Here is a 23,654-nt window from a genome sequence, read left to right on the forward strand (position 1 = left end):
GGCGGCCCCCCGGGGCATGGGCCGGGCGCGCTGCCGTCTCTCCGCTACACGCCGCGCGCGGCCCGCGGGCACCTAGCCGTCCCGGAGGAAGCTGCGTCCAGACAAAAGCTGCGGCATCTCCGCCCGCTCAGCCCCTGCAGGGCTTCGGGGTTGGTGCCGGTCCGCATCGGACTGTCGCCTCCACAGTTTGCTAGGTCAGAGAGCTTTCGAGAGCCTAATGAGTTACTCTGAGAGGAACCCCTCTGCGTGTTGTTGAGGAAGGCTAAGCACAGTGCTTAGGCGCCCAGGAAAAAAGGAAAAAAAAAAAAAAAAAAAAAAGGAAAGAAAAGACAATGATTTTCTGGGACATCGTCCACACCGTATTCCTGTTGGCTCTTCTTTATTCTTCCCTAGCTCAAGATGCAAGCCCCCAGGCAGACACCAGGGCTGAGGAAATTCCCGAGGGGGCCTCCACCTTGGCTTTTGTGTTTGATGTGACTGGTTCCATGTATGATGATCTGGTTCAGGTTATCGAAGGGGCTTCCAAAATTTTGGAGACGTCTTTGAAAAGACCTAAGAGACCACTTTTCAACTTTGCTTTGGTGCCTTTCCATGATCCAGGTAAGGGGAATATTTATTCTTTGTGTTTGTTGTTTCTCATGATTACATGTCTTATGCTATGAAATCGTTAAAGTGTTAGGAAGTTTCAAAACTTTTTTTTTTTTTAATGTGTAGCTGAAAACCATTGTAACAAAGAATTACTCTCTGGCATCTGGGTTTGCTCCCTGACCCGTACTCAGGTCTTGTAGGTGCTGGTCTCCTGGTCCCCAAACCTGGAAGTGTGGAATTACAGTAAATACCAGAACCCAGGGTCTTGAGCAAGGACATCGAAATCGGAGTTCATTGACTTTTTAATTTTAGAGCTAAAGAATGCTTACTTAGGAAGGCAGATTTGGAGATGGGTATCCAGCAGCATTACCCTAAGAGCTAACATCCTGGTTGAGAGCACGCTCAGGATAACTCTCACACAAGAGGGGGAAAACCTGTTGTGTGAGACACAAGGAAGCTTGTGAGTAATTTGCTAGTGGAACTGAAGAGATGAAAACAGGAGGGAAGCCATTCATTTCTTAACTGAATCTATTCATCTTTGCACCAAGTCCTCATTACTTAGGTTCACAGATGGGCATAAACATCATGTCCCTGCCTCATCCAGTAGAAATGCATGTGATTTGGTTGTCGGTGCTCTTTTAAAGGTAGCTGAAGCAAAATAACTGTATTTTTCCCCCTAAAGCCATGGGCTTCAGCTGCTCCACGGTAATATGATCCGATATACTTTTTTTTTTTTTTTTTCAGTTTCTATTTAAAGTGGCACCTTTCTGTGAGGCTCAGAGGAACCCTCATGGTCATTGCTGAGGGTAGCATTGCAGGGGGAACCCTGGGGCTTGCTGTCTGACATCCACCTGAGTTTCATTAGCGCAAGTCCTTGCCCAGTTTCTTAAAAGTCCTCTCCCACTGTTCTCCCACATTTTCCCTGCTTTGAAAGTCTCTCTCTTCACTCAGAAGACCTTGACACAACCTCTTCACAATGGGAGCTTCATATTGAGAATCTCAGATTCTTTCTTTGTGCATTTTGACAAGCACATGAGTTCAAATTATCTCTAGGTGTTAAAGAGGGCAGGTTTTAGCTGTCTAAAAGAAAATGGCACTGGGAGAAGTTTAGAGGGAAATAGAACTTTTGGGTTTTTTTTGTCCTTCAAATGATGAAAATGAGAACCTATCCTACTTTCCTGGGACATGTGGAAGAGTAGGGTAGGTTTTTCTACATTCCTACCTTGATGAAACACAAAATGTTCTTTATATTTGAATAAAGAATTAAGTGGTCATTTACTGCTTTTACTGTCTTAGTAAGGCACCTCATGTGTTATGTTTCAATTTATTAAATGTCAAGATGCCAATTATGATGCAGCACAAGACTTGTTGTTTTGGAATAGCCTAAATATGTTTCTTCTATGGGGATATAGCTGAAGTTGGCTGAAAAACAAAGTCAAAATTGTTTTCTCCAATTAACATCACAATTTCCTCTTCCCCAAAAGACTCTTATGAGATGATGTTGCTGCAAACAATATACAAATTGCCTCAAGACATAAATGGAAACTGGATCGTCATGATATTTTGATGTGATATGAAAAATTATTGGAATAAATTGTATTCTGGTGTGCCTCTTTCCAATTGTTACCAAATGGGAAAGGGTGCTGTGGTTGACTTTCCTATAGTTTAGCAATCTTGTTGCAAAGTGGGGGAAACTTGGCATGCTAATAACAAATGACTAGTAAAGTAGAGCTTTTTTGAAATAATATGAGAAAATGATTCCATTGGTTCATAAAATTAATTGCATGTGTAATTCAGCAAAATTATTAATTTTATTGTAATTCAAAGTAGAAGTGGCCAAGTATTTATGTTATCTAAGACTATTGAAAGTATTTCTGAAGATAAAGAGGGAGATAGAAGTTAAAACATACTAATAACCTTTAATTTAGTTTGCTAATTCACTTTACTGAATTATAATATTATCTTTGTGTGACATTTGTGTAGTGTGTGTGTGCGTATGTTGTGTATAGTTATTAAGAGTTTTTGATTCTCTTATACTTTTGATTGATCAGTGTGGGATGACAGAAGGGGCCTTGAATGGGGATTGGCTGTTTCAGTGTGTGACATTAGAAAAGTCAGTTTACCTATTTCCTCATCTATAAAATGAGAGAATTGAATTTGAACATCTCCTTTTTTTTTTTTTAGGGTTTCTTCTTCTCCTTTTTTCTTTTAGATTTGAGCATCTCTAAGTTCGCTTCTGACTATGACATTTTATGGCTGTCTGTTTTACATGTGGTTGTTTTCATAGCTCCTAACACATATTCCTATGATTGGGCGCTACAACTGACAGGGAGAGAAATAATGTGTGGAATTTAATATAAATAATTATAACTTTGACCACCGACAGCTTTTCAAAACCCTTTGACATCTGCTGTCTCATGTAGCCAGATGAAATAATGGACAGGATCTGAGATACACTCTGAGGCATTTGACAAAAACCCTTAGGCCTTTGCACATGATTGCTTTGGACTTCTGCATTAGGGGGCACCTGGGTGGCTCAGTTGGTTAAGTGTCTGACTTCGGCTCAGGTCATGATCTCATGGTTCGTGAGTTCAAGCCCTGCGTTGGGCTCTGTGCTGACAGCTCACAACCTGGAGCCTGTTTTGGATTCTGTGAATCCCTCTCTCTCTGCCCCTTCCCCACTCGCACTCTGTCTCTCTCTCTCTCTTTCTCTCAAAAACAAATAAAAAACATTTTAAAAAATTAAAAAAGAATTAAAATATGTAGAATACACAGACATACATGAGGTGGAAGTCTAACAAGTTAACAAGGAGGTGATAAAATCCTTCAGAAAATGTGTTTGTAGGGAAGCTGGTGTTGAAGGACCAAAAATCCACCCATGGTTGGAGGAAGTACCAGAGAGGACGAGGACCATGAAAAGTCAAGCCAATCTTGTGAGGCTAACTGTGCCTAAGATGGGCTTTTCACTTCTGTGATTACATTTAATGTATTAATTTCTAACAGCTTTATTGAGATATAATTCCCTTGCCATGTAATTATTCATTTAAAATGTATAATTCAGTGGGGTGCCTGGGTGGCTCAGTCGGTTGAGCGTCCGACTTCAGCTCAGGTCATGATCTCGCAGTCTGTGAGTTTGAGCCCTGCGTCGGGCTCTGGGCTGACAGCTCAGAGCCTGGAGCCTGCTTCTGATTCTGTGTCTCCCTCTTTCTCTGCCCCTCCCCTGCTCATGCTCTGTCTCTCTCACTCTCAAAAATGAGTAAATGCTAAAAAAAAAATTTTTTTTTAAATGTATAATTCAGTGAGTGGTTTTTAGTATATTCACAGGTACATGCAACCATCACCACAGTCAGTTTTGGAACATCTTCATCACCTCCAAGAGAAACCCTGTGCCTTTTACTTATCAGTCCCTTAGCTCCCTTACCATCCTCCTCCCAGCGCTAAGCAAGCACTAATTTCCTTTCTGTCCATTGATTTTCTTGCTCTGGCCTTTCATCTGAATGCAGTCATATAATATGTGGTCTTTTTTGACTGGCTTCTTTCACTTTAGCATGTTTACAAGGTTCATCCATGTTATAGCATGTGTCAGTACTTTATTCCTTTTAATGGCTAAGTAATATTCAATGTGTGGATATACCACACTTTGTTTAACTGTTTATCCCTAATGGATATTTAGGGTTTCAGCTATTATGAATAATGCTTCTATAAACATTTATGTACAAGTGTCTGTGTGGATGTATGTGATGTTATAATTTATATAAGAAATATATGTTGGGGCTTCATTCCCATTTCTTACTTAGAGCTCCTGAAACTCTTATAGTATCCTAAGTGATAAGAACTATAAAATTGTGTTTTGTTATGTTAATGGAGTGACTTTTGGATCCCACCTAAGGATGGAGGCTGGTTTCCAGGAGATTCAACCATGTGATTAAAGGGTTGGAACTTTCAGTCCCACTCCTGACTTCTTTCTGGGAAGGGGCGGGGGTTGGGGGTTGGATCAACTGCCGGTGGCCAGTGGCCAAAGATTTAATCAGTTATGCCTATGTAATGAAGCCTCTGAAAACACATATGAGGACAGGGTTTGTATTGCTTTTGGGTTGTAAATTTTGGGAAAATGGCATGCTCAAAGGGGCCATGCTCATGGGGGCTTTGCAACCCTTTCTGCATACCCTATGCATCTGGCTGTCCCTAAGTTATATGCTTTTATAAAAAATAGTAATCTAGTGAGTAAGTGGGTTTCCTGAGTTTTTTGAGTCACTCTGGCAAATTAATCAAACTTAAGGAGGGGGTCGTGGGACCTCTGATTTATAGCCAGTTGGTTGGAAGTACAGGTAACAGCTGGATGTGCAGCTGGTCTCTGCAGAGGGTGGCAGTGGGGTGGGCAGTCTTGTAGAACTGAACCCTTCACCTGTGGAATCTGGTGGTATCTGAGAATAGCTTGTTGTGATCTGAGGAAACCCCTCATTCCCACATTCAAACTGGGTGCTCACAACACCAAAGAATGTATATTTTCATTTCTTTTGGGTAGGTACCTAGGAGTGGAATTGCTGGGTCACAATAACTCTATGTTTAATTGTTTGAGGAACTGCCAGACTGTTTTCCAAAGCATTTGTACCATTTTACATTCCCACTAGCAGTATTGAGGGTTCTAATTCCTTCACATCCTCACCAACACCGGTTCATTATTGAACTTGTTGATTCTTACATATTAGTTTTTACTGTGCTTTTTACAATACTCAAAATGTATTTCTGTCTTCTCAGAACACAACTTTGAGGAGAGCTGATGGTCTTCCCTTAACTACAGCTCCTTTTATCACTCAGTCTTCCAATTCCCCTGTCTGTAAGACAGGTACCAGAGACAGAGGAAAGAGAATAGGGCAGTGTATTTTAATGAGTCACTTTATATAAAGAAGAATTCTCTTCACCATGTCTCTGGTTTTTTCCCCAGGATATATTTTACCAGTCTACATTCATTCATTCATTCATTCACTCACCTATTCTGTTTCAAGCGTTGCTTCAGACACTGGGCCTACAACGGGGAACAAAACTGACAAAAGCGTCTGCACTAATAGAGCTTACATTCTACCAGGGAGGCAGGGGCAATAAAGAAAATCATTAAAATACATATGGTGTGTTTGTTGGTGCTGATTGGTCTGGAGAAAATAAAAAGCAGAAAAAGAGCATGAGGAGTCTGAAGTGTGTTGAGTGTGTTGACATTTAAAATATGGTGGTCAGGGAAGCTCCCAATTGAAGAGGTCACAGTTGAACAAAGACCTGAAGGAGATGAGGGAGGGAGTAATGAGAATGTCTGAGGAAAGGCTTTTACAGGCAGAGGAACAATACATGAAATGTTCTTGAACATGCAGGAGCATCCTGACATGTCCGAGGAAACTTGAAAAGACCAAAACACACTGGGGGAGAGGGAGCAGTTATGAGGTGAGATTAGAAAGTTGATAGGTTATATCATGAAAGGGCTCATAGGCCACCGTGACTTTGGCTTTTCTCTAAATGAGACGTGGAGCCATTTTAGGGTTTTGAGCAGAGTAGTGACATGATCCGACTTACGCATCCACATAATCATTCTGACTATTGTTTGAAAATACTCTAAAGTAAAGCAAGGGCAGAAACAGGAGGACAGGAGACCATTGTATCATTTGGGCACAAAAGGATGGTATATCTTGGGTGAAGTTGGTAGGCGTGGATGTTTGGAAAGAGAGTTGGATTCTATTTTGAAGATGAGATCAAAAGGATTTAATGGTATGTGAGGAAAGAAGAGAAGGCAGATGCTGAGGATTTGTCTTGAGTGAATGGAAGCATAAGATAGCCATTTATGGAGAAGAATGAGCAAGGAGCAGGTTTGAGAAAGAGTTTGGAAGAATGAGGCTTTTATTTTTTGATATGGTTAAGTTTGAGATGTTTTTTGGTACCCAAGTGGGGATATTAAGAAGGCAGTTGGATATATGAAATTAAGGTTCAAGGCAGGAGGCCTTGGTCAGAGATAAAAATTTGGGATCCAAAGGTATACATAGAGACGGTAATTAGGGTTGTGAGTTTCAATGAGTCCCTAAGGGACCAGTTACTTGAAGAATAGCAAGGGTCTGAGGACACAGGCCTGGGCCATCAGTCGTTAGCAGTCAGAGAGGTGAGGATAATCCAGCAAAGTAGCCTGAGAAATTGAAGTCAGAGAGGAAAGAGAAGAGTATATTCAACTAGGAGTCAAGAGAGGAAAGTGTTTTCAGGAAGAAGCACTAATTGGTTAATTAAGAGGAGGACCGAGAATTGGCTAGTCAATTTAGGGATGTGGGTGTCATTGGTGACTCAACAACCATAGTGGAGTGTAGCGATGGGAGTGAAAGCCTGTTTGGAGAGAATTCAAAAGAGAATGGGAGAAACGTAATTGGAAACCTTTGGAATTATATTGTCGTTTCCAACTACTGGAATGGTTGCTTTGTTCATGAAGCTAAAATTCAAATTAGTTTTGATAAATGATTCAACCAGTATTTTACCAAGTGCAAATTCAATGTATTAGGAAGAACATCCAACTTGGAACAGAAGATTTGTGTTCTTTTCCTTATTCTGTCATTCGAGCAAATTATTTAACCTTGCCAGACTTCTTTTTCTCTACCTATAAAATTAGTGCCTTGCGATGTAATTACCAACGTTTGTGATTTTAATGACTATAATATAGTGAAAGATAAGTGACTGGAAAGAGATTCAAAGTAGCAAGGACTTGATCCATTGGTAGACATATCAGCATTACACATCTCTGCACTTGAAGAATTTCACTGTAATAAAACCTGGGAGCCCTCAGTGACTTTGTATGATTCTTTCTGCAGGACTTACATGGTGTTAAGAAAGCACTCTAGGACTTTTATGAAAAGATTCTCTTAGAAAATTTTTCTCAGCAATAGTAAAATCACCTGAAGTCATCATGAATGGAAAGATTTTTACAAGGAAAATATTGCACATTTAGACTTCGAAAACCTTTACAAATTTATATGAACCAGACTTCAAATTGAAATGTTTGGGTTTCAATATGTGTCAGAAAAAGAGTTACAAAGCTATCAGTCTCTTTTTGCTTCTAGCATATTCAACAGGAAGAAGGGTTTTCATGAGGAAAAGGATTGGTCTTCAAAGTCCCGAGAGAAATCCAACCAAAGGCAATGAACTAACATTAAAGAATGAGAGATTTTGGGTGGACAATGATAACTTTGTTTCCTAGGATAATAGAATATTTTAACCTGAGAGAGTGGATACTATGTCACTGGATGTTTTCTGAGAATATGTAGAGGTTTTTTTTTTTTTATGGACAATGAAAACTTTCTCTCAAAGCGTAAGGACCAAATTTTGATAAATATGTTACATATGTTAGGGATATTTCTTTTTTAAAAAATCAGTTTATTTTAAGAGAGAGCACAAGGGGAGGGGCAGAGAGAGAGAGAGAATCCCAGCAGTCTCCATGCTCTGTACTGAGCCCTGATGTAGGGCTTGACTTGGGGCTCGATCTCATGCCCATGAGATCATGACCTGAGCGGAAATCAAGAGTCTGATGCTTAACTGACTGAGCCAGACTGGTGCCCCAGGGATGTTTCTATTTAACCATATCTTCTCTGACTTCCACAGAATGGTGACCTTTTTTTGTTTTTGTTGTTGCTGTTAAGTTGAGGAGCAGCCTTCTAATTGATTGTTGGAAAATCAGAATTTGGTTTTGCTTATGGTTTGTCTCTGATCAAACAAACAATAACCATTCTCAGCGGTCTTTTTTTAAAAAAATATTTATTTATTTTGAGGGGGGGAGCGGGGGAGGGGCAGAGAGAGAAGAGAGAGAGACTTCTGAGCAGCTCTGCGCTATTAGTGCAGAGCCTGACACAGGGCTTGAACCCATGAACCATGAGATCATAGATCTCATGAGATCTTATGATCGTGAGATCATGACCTGAGCTGAAATCGAGAGTCGGATGCTTAACCAACTTAATCACCCAGGCAGCCCTCCCAGTGGTCTTTATAATTCTGCTCACCTATCTTTCTCTCTGACTAGACATTAACAGTGACTGCTCTGTTAATCTCACAGGCCTGGAACACAGTAGACAGGAAGTGTTTCATGGAATGAATGCTGGGAACAAGAACCAGTGATTTCTCTGGGTATTTTAATCTTGCCTTTCTTGTCTGTGACTTTGCTTTTTAAATCCTACCAATCAGAAGAACAAAACTAAAAACATAATAAGTTATTAGTTAAGCCTTTTTGGTGATGCATATGTCCTGTCTAAGATTGAGTATGATTTGGATATATCATTATGATCCAGGTAATGTCTGAGTCTTAGATAGTCATTGAATGTTTGTATAGCAGGTGAATTTCAGAAAGGGTGGATTTCTATGCAGTCTGGAACGTCACAGCTGAACTACCTTTAATTTTTAACTAAACTGGCCAAAAGAGTGTGACAACAAATAAATTAATTTCTAAGTAGCACTGTAAACAAAAGATCCACATTATAGTTGGCTTTCACAAGTCTACAGGGATTCTCAACCCTGGTTTTATCTTTTTTTCTGGTAAATTTCTGTGAGGATTCCCATATCTATGGAGAATAGGAAAAATTTAAAAATAGACTTATGCCAAGTGTAAGGTGTAATGAAATCAGCTTTCCCTACTTGAGTAATGTTATGGTTAAGTAAGACAATATACATGAAAGTCCTTTACAAGCGGTATAGAATCAATGGGGTTGCTCTTGATTATTGAATAGCTCATATTTGTCTATAAAGATTGAATAGGTGCTAGAGTGAAGCTGGTGATGAAAAAAATAGTAGAACATTTATACAATAAGACTAAAAAAATAAAATAGAAAAAAAAATGTACTTGATAGTGTGGCTCTTACCGTATGGGCAAAGGACAATTCAAATAAGCTCAAATCTAGTCCTATTCTAATAACAATGTTTGAGAAACATGTATTTTTTGCTTCATTGGCCCCTTGAGCCCTTAACCACTGCTTCATAATTGGGAAGCCAGCAAGAGAATTAAAAAATCCAAAGATAAGCCATCATATTCATTGATTCATTTATTCACTCATTCATCAGTCAATAATAGGCTTCTTACTATTTGTCAAGGATTGTGGTAGGTGCTTTTGATTAAAAAATAATGAGGCATAGCTTACAAGAAGTTAACAGTCTATGGGGAGAAGAGCAAGAGAAACAGCAACATTATATACCAATATCTAATACCAACATTAGCTACATTTTATAGTAGAAAGAAGCACAGGGAGCTGTGTGAGCCCAGAGCAGTGACCCTGATACACAATTCAAAAGGTGATGGTCCCCGAAGAGTTTCTGGAAGTGTAGTCTGGGCTGAAACTTGAACAAAGTGATGAGTAAAAGCAGTTTAATCAAAATATTAAGGAGTTTGGATTTCATCCTGGAAGCTATCAGGAGCCTAGAAGGATTATATGTGAGGAGTGACATAATTGGGTTTTCATTTTAGATCTCAATCTCTTGGATGGATTGGAGCAAGGCAGTCCTGAGAGCTGGGATGATCCATCACAGTAATTCAGGGGGGAGATATTGAGGTAACTTGGGTAGAGGAAGAAGGTTATAGATTTGTGAGCTATTAAGAAAGTCCAGTGGACTGGACTTGGCCCTAAGAACATGGAGAAAAGGGAAATAGGATTACCTGCTTAGGTTAAGACATGAAATTGGCATTCAGTGGAAGAGAAAATAGATGTAAAGTTAGCTTTAAGAGATACCATTACTCTCAGGCCTCTCAGGCTGATAGCCTTGAATATAATAAGCTCCTTATACCTTAACCTGCCTAAAATAAAATACCAACCAAAAGTATGGGGGGGGGGTCAACGATGAAAATGAGAGCCACAGAAACAGCTTAGGCATGGTGCAACCCAGTTCTTTTTTTAATTGAGGTATAATTGACATATTATATTAACTTCAGATGCACCACATAATGATTCATTATTCGTATCTTGTGAAATTATCACCATAATAAGACTAGTTAACATCTGTCACCATACATAGTTATAAACATTTTTGTCTTGTGATGAGAACTTTTAAGATTTACTCTCTTAGCAACTTTTAAATATGCAATAGTGTTTACTGCAGTCACCATTCTGTACAGTATATCCTCGTGACTGACTTATTTTATTATTGGAAGTTTGTTACTTTTTGACCCCTTCACCCATTTGACACCCTCCCCAACCTCTGTTTGGCAACCACCAGTCTGTTTTCTGTATCTGTGAGCTTAGTTTTGTTTTTAGATTCCACAGATAAGAGAGATCTTATGGTATTTGTCTTTATACGTCTGACTGGTTTCACTCAGCATTATACCCTCTGGGTTTATCCATGTTGTCACAACTGTCAAGATTTCCTTCTTTCTTATGGCTGAATAATATTTCATTATAGATACACCACGTTTTCTTTATCTACTCATCCAGTGATGGATACTTTGGTTGTTTACATATCTTTTAAAAAAAATTTTTTTTGAATCCTTATTTATTTTTGAGAGAGGGAGAGACAGAGCGAGCATGAGAAGGGGAGGGACAGAGACAGAGGGAGACACAGAATCTGAAGCAGGTTCCAGGCTCTGAGCTGTCAACACAGAGCTGGACATGGGGCTCGAACTCATGGACCGCAAGATCATGACCTGAGCCAAAGTCGGACACATAACCCACTGAGCCACCCAGGCACCCCAGGTTGTTTACATATCTTGACTATTACAAATAATGCTGCAGTGAACATGGGGTCCATATATCTTTTTGAGGTAGTGTTTTTGTTTTCATCATACATATTTCCTAATGGAATTACTGGATATTATGGTTGCTGAATTTTTAATTTTTAAAATTAAAAAATTTTTATTTTTCTCAGCTTTTAAAAATTTTTTAACTTTTCCATACTATTGTCCACAGGGGCTGCACCAATTTACATTCCCATCAACAGTGCACAAGGGTTCCCTTTTCTCCACATCTTTGCCAACACTTGTTATTTTTTGTCTTTTTGATAATAGCCATTTTAACAGGTGTGAGATGATATCTCATGTTGGTTTTGAGTTGCATTTCCTTGATGACTAGTGATGTTGAGCATATGTTCATGTACCTGTTGGTCATCTGTATGTCTTCTTTGGAAAGATATCTATTCAGATTCTCTTCCCGGCTTTTAATTGGATTGTTTGGGTGGTTTTTTTTTTTTTTTTTGCCAAGTTGTATCTAGGGTTCAGAATGTTAGTTCATCCTACACTTAAATAGCCAGTCCACCCATCAGTCACATTCTAACCATGGTGATAGACTGTTTATCTTTATAAATATGTAATGACGTCGTTATATATTTGGATCATACTATTAACTCTCCTTGTTTTGGTTGCATGCTCACCGAACAGCCTCCTGGTAGTTTAACCTCGTGTGCTTTCTTTATGGGGAGAATACTGCTCTGGTCAGACTGGCACATACATCAGGTTCACTAGACAGTTATATTCCTCATTGGTAACTCATATTTTGGCATACCAGTTTTATGCATCAGTCTCTATTGTTTAAAATGTTCTGAAAGTGTCAAATTCAGGTTTTTGAGTTTGCAAGTCTGAGAGCCAGACCTTGGTTGCTGGTGAATTTAACAAAGTAAACATCTCCCTGTGTGGGTCTGTTTGGGTGGCCTGTCTCCAGGTATCATTCCTCAGCATCTCCTACTGTCAGTGTTAGTATGAATAGTGCCAAGTAGCTGTTCTGTCCACTTGAAACTTACATAGATGACAGTTGAAGCCATTGGAATAAATGAGATCATCCAAGCAGAGTATGTACCCTGAGAAAAGAAGGAAGACAGAGTACAACTATGGAGAACACAAGCATTTAAAAGACAGGAGAAGAAGGGAAGTACATAAAGGATTCTGGAAAGGAGAGTCCAGGAAAATATGAAGAGAAACTTGAATAAGCAGCATTTGGAAATCTAAAAAGTTAATAGTTTTAAGCAGGAGAAATTGTTAGTCTGTCCATTTATAAGGTTACTGAAAATAAAGGCTAAACTCACAGGCTAAAGTGGACAGTTCATTGGGGGTAGGGAGCCAGGAGGTTAAAATGGTGGGTAAGAAAATAGAGCTAGCAAATGCAGTCTGTTGATTTCGTGAAATGTAACACTGTGGTTAATAGCATGAGCTCTGGAGTCAGATGCTTAGGTGGGAAGCCTGGCTCCATCAATTACTTGTTGTATGATCTAATTTCTTTGTGCTTCAGGTTTAGTAACTGGGAGTAATATTATCTACTCTATAAGGCTAATGTGAGGATTGATGTCCGAAACTTAGTAAAACCCTTTGCACATAGTAAACTCTCAATAAACATTAGTTATTGGGACTTAGATTTGAGAAAGAACATTTTTTTAAGATGGGAGAGAGGGGCAAGAGGAGAGATTGTTTAAGTGCTGCTGGAAAAGAGTCAATCGAATAGAAGACATAGAATAGAAGAGATAGAAAATGCCAGAGAGAACAGATAATTTATGAAACTAGGACTCTGAGGAAGCAAGAGGAGATGGGATTTGAAGTAGAAGTATTGTTTGATGGAAGGAGAAGACCTTCAGTTTTTTAGAGTGATAGAAGAGAAACAGATCACAGACAGGCATGGTCATGGATGAGCTGGTAGGATATAGGATGCTGGGTGACTGTCTGATGGATTCTTTTTTCTCAAAGAGACAGAACAGAGAGTCATTTGATGAGAGGAGGGAAGTGGTAGAGGATAAATAAGGGACTTTAGAAGAATAATGGAATTTTGGAAGTAGAAGGTGACTAGAGACACACAGATTGTTTCTCAGGATCAGTTGTGGTTTAGAAGATGAATTGATAATGCTTGAACACTGCCTAGGTCTGTGATTTCTTTATCAGCTCTCAGCAGCTTGCGCATAACTTCTGAGATTGACCATTGGTTTGATCCATGACTGGGATTTTGTTGAACAGATGTGACTAAAGAAATAGGCTATGATTGAGAGGGATACTGATAAGAGAGAGGCTGAAGTGACAGGTCGTAGAGTCAGAACTGGATATATCAGATTGACAGGAGTTGAGATTATGCTGGTGAAGGACAATATGGCAAGGAGGCTGAGGTCATTGGTAAGAATAGCTAGAGTGATTGACCATAGACGTTAGCTTTCATAGAAAAGGAAGTTTAACCAGAGTGAAGACCATGGAATAGAGATCAGAGAACTTGAGTCTGCAGAGTTGAACATGGTTGTTAAAGTAACACAGATAATAACAGCTTAAAATGGTGAGGAAGATAGTGAGTCAGGCATTGAGTCTTTATTCAGTAAGAATTATTGAGCTGTCTCCAGGTGGCAGCTAACAATGAAGAGGGTTAGAGGGCGTCATGAACCTCAAAATGGCAGGTGTTTTCTCTGAAAGTAAAGACATATGGACTGGGAATGGGTAAAATGCTGACCCGCCTTCTGCCCCTGGTGTATCTGGAGCGTTGGAGAATGAGGGAGGACTATGGGGGCGGTGGTCCCATCCATGGACAAACCTGTTTCAGCTAACGTGGGAGGTAGATGGACAGTTCTGTGGCAAAATGGGTTGGAAGTTCATGGGATTTGCAAGGACATAGGATGGGGAATGAATGGGTCAAGAGAGGAAACAGAGTAAGTGAGAAGAGGAATGATTTGCATTGGGGGCAGTGACCAAAGACGATGGTAACATAAAGCAGGGTGGATTGCTAGTTGCAAAGTCTAACTTGGATAGGGTTGGATATAAATTCAGATACCACGTCAGGCCCTGGGAGAGTCAGAGCCCAATGAAGTTAGCTGTTGGCAACTCTGAGGACAGCGTGGCAGGTAGGGACTCCTGAGGAAACATCTCATCTCACATGTCATATTGACACAGGTGAGGTAGCATAATTTTTATTTCTAATAAGACCAGTCAACATTTTATTTATTTATTTGTCATTACTATGGACCAGACACTGAACTAGATACATTCCATGCTTTATCTCATTTCAGCCTCACAAAAACTCTTAAGTGGTAGATGTTATCCTTATTTAATATATGAGACACCTGAGGCTTATATTATCTGAACTCTCACAAAATGGAAAGCATCTCCTGAAAAAGAATAGCTTTCTGTAAGTTATTTTTTTGCCACCTTTTGTTTTGAGAAATGTGTAAGATTGAGAGAATGTACACAAGAAGTCATGGCAGAGAGACCACTGTGTTGTTTTGCTAAGGCTGCCCTAACAATGGACCACAGACTGGGGGGTTTAAACAGCAGAAATGTATTGTCTCACTGTTCTGGAGGCTAGAAGTCGGAAATCAAGGTGTTGGCAGGGTTGTTTCCTTCCAAGGACTGCGAGAGAGAATCTGTTCCCTGCCTCCCTCCTAGTGTCTGGTGCTTTGCTGGCAATCTTTGGTGTTCCTTGGCTTGTAGATGCACTGATCTCTGCCTTCATGTTCACAGGGTGGTCTCCCTGTGTGTTATGTCAAATTTCCCTTTTTTATAAGGATACCAGTCATATTGGATTATTGGCCCACTCTACTCCTGTATGACCTCATCTTAACTAACTACATCTTCTACAACCCTATTTCCAAATAAGGCCGAATTCTGAGGTACTAGGGGATAGGACTTTAATATGAATTTTGCTGGAACACAATTCAACCCATACTGAGACCACTCAGTAATTAACATTAAGAAAACAAAAGTATTTAAAGTATTTACTCTTTTACTAGAGAGTCAGTTTGTTCTAGAAGTTTCTGATAAAAATGTTTGTGTCAGGCAGGGAGTATCATGGACTCTAAACTCTGACCTCTTTTTAGATAGGAACGGGGTTCTTGATGGGAATTATTGAGAGGGGCACTAATATTTTGGGTTGCTGTTTAAGTCCTCAAAATAATTTGAAATTTTAAAAAAAGTCTGTGAATTTTACTCTTAAATCATTCGATACTTTAGATCCTTTACTCTTAAAACATCGACTTATGCTTTATTGATTTTTTTTGGAGTTGACACATTTACTTGTTTGAAATGGGGAAAATTATATAGGAGCTAGGAATTCTGAGAATTACGTGTGGGTTCCAAAGTATTTTGAGTTTGTATACCTCTAGGTTTCTTTTCTTGGAAGCTTCTAACACACTAATTGGAGAAATTTTTCCACAGCACGAAATCTCTATGAGCTTACCTTTAAGCACTGTTTTATAGCAGGTGGGAGGAATTCCTTGAAGTTCCCTGGCTGGAAGGAACTCTGATTACCACTGAAAATGCCTCAGGGCAGTGGTAGCTGGTTTGTGCCAACATCTGACTGAGAGAGGCTGGTTAAAGGAGACCAGTGGGTGATGGAAAGAGATAAATGCATGAGATGGCTCTTGTTCTTAAATTATTATTATTTTTTTTTTTTAACCGGGTAGAAGATCAAGACAATAGGTTATTTCATGAAGGAGTAGAGAACAAAATTCTAAAAAGATATTATAGTATCTGGAATATCAATTATTGAGATTTAAAGTGAAATCTGTTTTGTTTTTAGTTTAGTTCATTGTTTTCACTTCAAAGCCCTTTGCCAGAGCACACAGAAACCTCATTTCTATTGTTTCCTATTCCCCAGAGGGTTTTCCCTGCTCTTCTTAGGTGAACTTGTTCACCACCCCCTGGATCAGATGATCACACTTTAGCCTTTAAGTTTTCTCCTAAGCCACACCCTGTGTTGGAATGTCTCTCTGTGTGCCAGATATTTTTGCTTCTGTAATTAAGAGTTTCTTTAAAATTTCACCTCTTCCAAGGAATTTTCCTGGGTTATTGGAAAAGTGGCATTCAGTATTGATATTGCCCTTTACATTTAATGTACCTTTTATGGACTTAATTTGTGCCTTTGATAACTTCATTCCTTTTTCCCCTCTTCTATATTATGAAAGAAATTAACAGTTGATTTATCTTGACAAAGTAGAATTTGATTGAATTGGACAGAATTGCATAGTGAATGGATTCTACTATCAAATAGACCAACGTTTGATTATTAGTAAGCTACTAAGTTCTCAAAGCCTTAGTCTCCTTACTATTAAAGTGAGAAAAACAATCATACTGCCTTGTTGAGTTGTGAGAATTAGAGGGGAAAACGCACTAAAACGTTTGGTGTGAAGCTTGACATAAAGTCAGTACTCAAGAGGATTCTGCAAGGGAAATAACACCTGACATAGAGTCAAAACACCTGGGTCCTGGCTGTGTACCCGGACAGGTCCCTTGACCTCTTAGAACCTGTTTCCTTCTGTCTGAAATACGGATATAATCAGTGTGTACTGTTAAATGGTAAGCCACTGGCTCTGGAGCTGGGGGTGGGGAGGGGTCTTTATTTGTAGCATTTGGTGGTTTCCATGGTGTAAATACTCCACCAGTGCCAATTTCAAACTACCACTGTGATGTCACTGGATGTGGAGCTGAGAATAGATGTGCACGATTGTCTCACCCACCCTTCGACAAAGGGGGATATTTATGTTTAAATGAGACGGTATTTGGGGAACCTGGGTGGCTCAGTAGAGTAAGCCTCTGACTCTTATTTCAGCTCAGGTCATGATCTCATGGTTGTGGGTTCGAGCCCCATGTCAGGCTCAGCAGTGACAGTGTGGAGCCTACTTGGGATTCTGTCTCCCTCCCTCTCTCTCTGCCCCTTCCGTGCTTGTGCACACACACACACTCTCTCTCCCAAAATAAATAAACTTTAAAAATAAAAATAAATAAATGAGATGGTATTTGTGAAAGGACTTAATGTAATAGGTATTCACTAAATGTTAGCTTAACTTTGCTTGGAAAAGTCCTTCAGATGGGTAGAATTATTGAGTGTAAAATTAATTCTATGTTGGAGGAAGCAGATTGAGCATTTCTTCTCCATAACAATTTGAGAAATTTCAACAGTAAATACCCAGAGAGGCCAGGCAGACAACACCAATACAGAAGTGGAACAGGAGGAGCCTGCCACTTTCTTAAATATCCACCGGGGCATCTATGGAGCATCTCACGTTTATTAGCACCCCCCACTGCCCACACCACATGTATCTTTTTCTGTGTTCTCGATCTCAGTGTGGGTGCTACCATTTTCTCAGCTGTTCCATACAACACCCTTGGAGTCATCCTGGACTCCTCTCTTTTATACCCCACATCCAGTCACTGCAAATTCTTTTGGCTCTATCTTCAAGATTTAGTTTGACCACTACTTATTCTCTCTGCCTCTGTGTCTGTAGCCTGAGTCACTTTAACTGGCATCCCTGTTACTCTCTCCAGAGCTGCCAGAGGAGCTTTTAAGATGAAAGGCAGCTCCCATTATTCCCAACTCCCTTTTCTGACTTCCTTATTCATTTCACTTTTAGCATACTGGCTTCTTTATTCATTCTTACAAGCCAGGCACATATCCTCTCTGGAACCATTGCTCTTATTCCTTCTTTCCCCAGAATCTTGAATGGCTCATATCATGACGTCATAAATCTCTTGGCTCAAAGTTACCTCTTCAGAGAGGCCATCCCTGACCACCAATCTAACACAGGTCCCCACACTACTCTGTCCTGTCAACTTGCTTTATTTTTCTTTTTATAGACTTAGCCCTGCTTGACCTTAGAGATGATGTGAATCCATTTATTTGAGGTCTGTTTCTTCCACCAATAGAAACTCCATGAGGGGAGAGACTTAATTTTCGTGGCTGAATTCCCAATTCCCCAGAGCCTCACAAAGAAGGCTTCCTGACATATAGAAGGCACATCATACATAGTTATTCAATGAAAGGATGAATGTTTGTGAATGTGTTCCGTGTGTACTTGAAAAAAATTCTCCAATTGTTGAGTGCCAAGTTCTATATATGTGTATAAGATTAATCTTGTTAGTTATGTTATTAACATATTCAATCTCTTTATTAGTGATTGCCCGGTTGATCTATCAGTTGGAACAAATTAAAGTTTTCCATTGTGATTTTGGTTTTGTTAATTTCTCCTTGTAACTCCAGTCAATTTTTGCTTTAAGGACATGTTGTTAGGTATATACTAACTTAGGATTATTCTATGCTCTTAATGAATTGTTCATTTTATCATTATATGGCCATCTTTATCCCTAATACTTTTGCCTGTAAATACATTTTGCTTGGTATTGATAATGCTGTTCCATATTTGGATGGTATTTTTGATAAGTATCTTTTAAACTTCTCTTATTTTCAAACTAAAGATTTTTTTAATGTTTATTTATTTTTGAGAGAGAAAGAGAGAGAGAGAGAAAGAAAGGAGCGGGGAGGGGCAGAGCTAGGGAAGCACAGAATCTGAAGCAGTCTCCAGGCTCTGAGCTGTCAGCACAGAGCCTGACAGGGGGCTTGAACATACGAGCCATGAGATCATGACCTGAGCTGAAGTCGGACGCTTAACGGACTGAGCCACCCAGGTACTCACAAACTATTTTTAATAGTAAAGTTTAATCCGGTTACTTTTGTTGTGATTATTTATATACTTGGACTAATTTTTATTATCTCATTTTGTTTTCTATTTACTGTGACTTTTTTTTTTTGTTAATCCTTCCCCCTCTTTCTGCTGTTAAATTGAATTATTATGCTATTAGTTTGGTAATTATAGGTTGCATTAAACCTTTTTCACCCCTACTCTTAACTTACTTGGCTTAATGAAGTTAATCAGTGTCTATGCTCCCGTGTAATGCAAAAGCCTTGGAATGCTTTACTCTGATCATCTTCCTCCTACTCTCCATAGTATTAACTGGTGTATTAGATCCATCTTGTTTTCAAACCCCAATGAGTCATTTTGTTTATATAGTCAATAGTTTGTATAGGTTTGACTTGTTTACTAATTTCTTTATTCCTTGTTATTTCTAGCTTCCCACACCTTCATTTTGGATTCTTCCATTCCCCCCCCCCCCCCATTCTTTCTTAAATTCTTTACGTTCTTTAGTAGTTTTTTCAGGAATTGTATATCAGTAGGTGTTGGTTTGCAATCTCAGTTTTGTTTCTCCCTGGGTGAAATTCTATACTAGCCCCCCCCCCCCCGGTACACAGAGGGTAAGACCAAAGAAAGAGGTAGGCCACTCCAGATTGGTAGGTGGCAGGTTTAATAAGGGAACTTGCGATGCTTGTGTTGGGCAGCAGCAAGATGAGTAGATCTCCACATCCACCCCCCAGAATCTTAAGAGTTTATGTAGAGGCCTTAATGGGGTTCAGTTATGTATACAGTCCAGATGGTCTCAATAACACATGATTCTCTCAAGACTTCATCCTTTTTTTTTTTTTTTTTTAATTTTTTTTTTCAATGTTTATTTATTTTTGGGACAGAGAGAGACAGAGCATGAACGGGGGAGGGGCAGAGAGAGAGGGAGACACAGAATCGGAAACAGGCTCCAGGCTCCGAGCCATCAGCCCAGAGCCTGACGCGGGGCTCGAACTCACGGACCGCGAGATCGTGACCTGGCTGAAGTTGGACGCTTAACCGACTGCGCCACCCAGGCGCCCCCAAGACTTCATCCTTGAGTAGCTCCTCGTGCCAGAGCAGTGGGCCAAATGTCCATTCCAAGAATGGGGAGAGGGTGAAAAGCCTCTGCCTTGTATTTCAACCTGCAGTCACCTCCTTTCCATGACTTCCTCCAACAGTAGGAAATCCTTTTAGTCTTTTTTTGTTTGTTTGTTTTAGAATCTATGTATATAGCATCTTAATTTTTGATTAGTAGTTTAGTTAGCATAGAATTTTGTATCTACCTTAGCCCACTAAAATTATTTTATTGTTTTCTGACTTCTTTTGTTTGTTGTTGAGAAGTCTATTGTCAGTTTAATTATCATTCCTTTTTATGTAAGCTGTCTTTTCTGTCTGGTTATTTTAAGATGATCTCTTTGCTTTCCTGTTTCTGCAGTCCCTCATTTAGTGTCTAAGCATGGATTTGATTTTGTTTTTCCTGCTTGAAACCTAGTTTGCCTCCCCAACTAGAGGACTTAAGTTTGTATTCAGTTTACTTCCAGAAGTTTAGTTTTCTCTTTTAAATCTGCCTATTTTGTTTTGTATCATATACTCTTCAATAGTATAGTCTCTTTAATATTGTTGTAGAATTTCTACGTCTTAGAGTGGCGCAAATTTTCCCAAGTATTTGGTGTACTGACTCTCCCTCATTGTGGTTTGTTTCCTTGTGTGACTGCTAATTGTTGACTGTGAATACATCTTTAGCAGGGAGTCTAGTGTGCCCTGGATTGTGCACTACTGGTGTTTATAGAGAGGTTTTGCATTGGCTTTTGTTGTTGGGGTCCTAAAATTAGTTTGTGGGCTAATTTTTTTGGCTTTGGATTCTTGCATCATAGAGTTAGTACAACTCCTACTTACTCTTATATGTTTCTGGCTTAGGGTTTCAGTTTCTCTCAGGAGATTTATTTCCCCAATTAGAGACCTGGATAGATGGCAAGTTTTCTTGCCAATTTTCTAGGTTAGTGGGAGGAATTTTTCCTGATGCCTGTCTCACTGATAGGGCTCAGCTTTAAGCAAGGTACTCTGTTGTAGTTCTCTGATCTAAAAGAGGCTGATACCAAGAAAACTGTACCTACATGGCATTAACATTTTAGCAGCCAAACCCTATATCAGGCCCTGATACCCTCTTTTACTGACATGGTGACAATAGAAAATTACTTCTGGTTTGAGTTTCCTTTTTATTTTAGGTAACTGGAAGATTTCCCATTATTTTTGTCATTTGAGTTTGGCTGTTTATTAAAAGGGAAACTTTATAATTTATCCAGCTTTTCTGTTTTGTAGGGGGAGTGTCTTCCATGTCAACTTAGTCTGTCACTTCTCATATCTTCCTGCTTTCCTTGCCTGTATATATTTTCCCATGTCCAGTTTACTCCCATTAAAAAGCAAAAGGTTTTCTTCATAGTAAAATATTTGCCTACAAAGAAAACTCTAGGCCCAGATGGTTTCTCAGGAGAGCTTTACTAAGTTTCAAGGAAAAATTATCACAATTTTACAGAACTACTTCCTGACAATAGAAAAAAAGGGAACACTTTTCGTGAGGCTGGCATGACTCTTATACCAAATGACTAAAATAAGGATAATACAAGAAAGAAAAATGATAGGTCAACTTCCCTCATAAGTCTAGCTGCAAAAACTCCAAATGGATATTAATAAATCAATCTAACAGTATATAAAAAAAAAACTTATGTAATGACCAGGTTGTTTTTATTGCAAGATAAAAAAGATAAGTTTAACACTAGAAAGTAAAGTATTATAATTTATTATACTAGTAGGTAAAGGAGAAGAATCATGTGGTCATCTCTACAGATGCATTTGATGTGTTTATATATTCATTTATTATCAAACAAGGCAACAAACAGCTCTTAGAAAACAGGGATATACAGTAAATTTTTCAATCTAAAACAAAAAAAACACATTAAAAAAACCTTCTAAAACTATCATATTTGATGGTGAAACTGAAATTTTTTCCATTGAAATTGTAATCAAGATAAAGATGAAATATAGTATATCTATACCAATGACTCAGTTTTCATTTCCAGTTTTATTTACTTATGCCTTCTCTTTTCCTTATGATCAGTTTAGATCAATTTGTCTATTTCCTTTTGATTGTTTTTTAATGTTTACTTATTTTTGAGAGAAACAATGTGAGTGAGGGAGGGGCAGATAGAGAGGGAGACAAAATCTGACACAGGCTGCAGGCTCTGAGCTGTGAGCATAGAGCCCCATGCAGGGCTCGAACCCTTGAACCGCGTGATGATGACCTGACCAGAAGTTGGATGTTTGACTGAGCCACCCAGGTGTCCCTCAGTTTGTCTATTTCAAGGAAACAGCCTCTGGTTTTTTGATCATCTCCAATTTTTTTTTGTTTTTTGCTTTGTTAATTCATGGCCCTACTTTAATTATTTCTTAGCTACTGATTTCCTTAGTTTTGTTCTGTTGTCCCTTTTTTTGTTTGTTTATTTACTTATTTTGAGAGAGAGAGAGAGAGAGAGAGCAAGTGGGAGAGGGGCAGAGAGAGAGAGACAGAGAATCCCAAGCAGGCTCTGCACCATCAGCACAGAACTCCTGACACTGGGCTCAATCTCGCCATCTGTGAGATTGTAAACACCTAAGCCATCCAGACACCCCTCCGATGGCCCTTTTTAATGTCTAAACTTAAATGTTTATTTTTACCTTTTTTAGTTATGATACAGATATTTAAGGCTTTTAACTTTAATTCATACGTTTTTCTATATTTCATGACCCACTTTAGTTACATCTCAGAGATTTTTACCTGTTGTGTTTATATTGCCCAATACTACATACTTTTTAAGTTCCATTGTAATTTCTACTTTAGCCTTTTTTTTTCTTAATGGGATGTTGCAAAGAAATTTTTTTCTTAATTTTATTAAGTTTTTAAGTTTAATTCCAGTATAGTTAATGTTGATTATTAGTTTCAGGTGTGCAGTATGGTGACTGAATAGTTCTATACATTACTTAATTGTGATAAGTGTACTTTTAATCTCCTTCACCTATTTCACCCATCCCTCCACCTACCTCCCCTTCAGTTTGTTCTCCATAATTAAGAACATTCTTGGTTTATCTCTCTCTCTTTTGTTCGTTTTTTAAATTCCACATATGAGTGAAATCACATGGTATTTGACTTTCTCTGACTTATTTCACTTACCATTATACTCTCTAGGTCCATCCATGTTACTGAAAATGTCAAGATTTCATTCTTTTTATGGCTGAAAAATATTTCTGTGTGTGTGTGTGTGTATGATCTTATTTATTCATTCATCTATCAATGGACATTTGGGCTGCTTCCGTAATTTGGCTATTGTAAATAATGCTTCAATAAACATAGCATATATCCTTTTGAATTGGTGTTTTTGTATTCTTTGTGTAAATACCCAGTAGTACGATTACTAGATCATAGGGTAGTTCTATTTTTATTTATTTATTTATTTATTTATTTATTTATAACAAATATTTTTTAAATGTTTATTTTTGAGACAGAGAGAGACAGAGCATGAACAGGGGAGGGGCAGAGAGTGAGGGAGACACAGAATCTGAAGCAGGCTCCAGGCTCCGAGCTGTCAGCCCAGAGCCTGACATGGTGCTCAAACTCATGGACTGTGAGATCATGACCTGAGCTGAAGTTGGATGCCTAA

The 23,654-nt window shown here is 38.9% G+C and overlaps 1 protein-coding gene across 4 annotated transcripts in view; it reads left to right on the plus strand.

Moving 5' to 3' along the window:
- Positions 1-23,654, plus strand: part of HMCN1 (hemicentin 1) — a 492,563-nt gene that overhangs the window by 11,206 nt on the left and 457,703 nt on the right. For 3 of the 4 annotated variants that reach the window (XM_040446604.1, XM_040446606.1, XM_040446608.1), the window contains exon 1: positions 7-600. In XM_040446604.1, the coding sequence (XP_040302538.1) occupies positions 333-600 (268 nt within the window). In that variant the 5' untranslated portion in view covers positions 7-332. Of the gene's footprint in view, positions 1-6; positions 601-23,654 lie in introns of those variants that run through there. The other variant, XM_040446605.1, reaches the window with a different exon arrangement.

Source organism: Herpailurus yagouaroundi, unplaced genomic scaffold (assembly GCF_014898765.1).
Source record: "Herpailurus yagouaroundi ecotype Mexico unplaced genomic scaffold, PumYag 195, whole genome shotgun sequence".
Taxonomy (NCBI): Eukaryota; Metazoa; Chordata; class Mammalia; order Carnivora; family Felidae; genus Herpailurus; species Herpailurus yagouaroundi.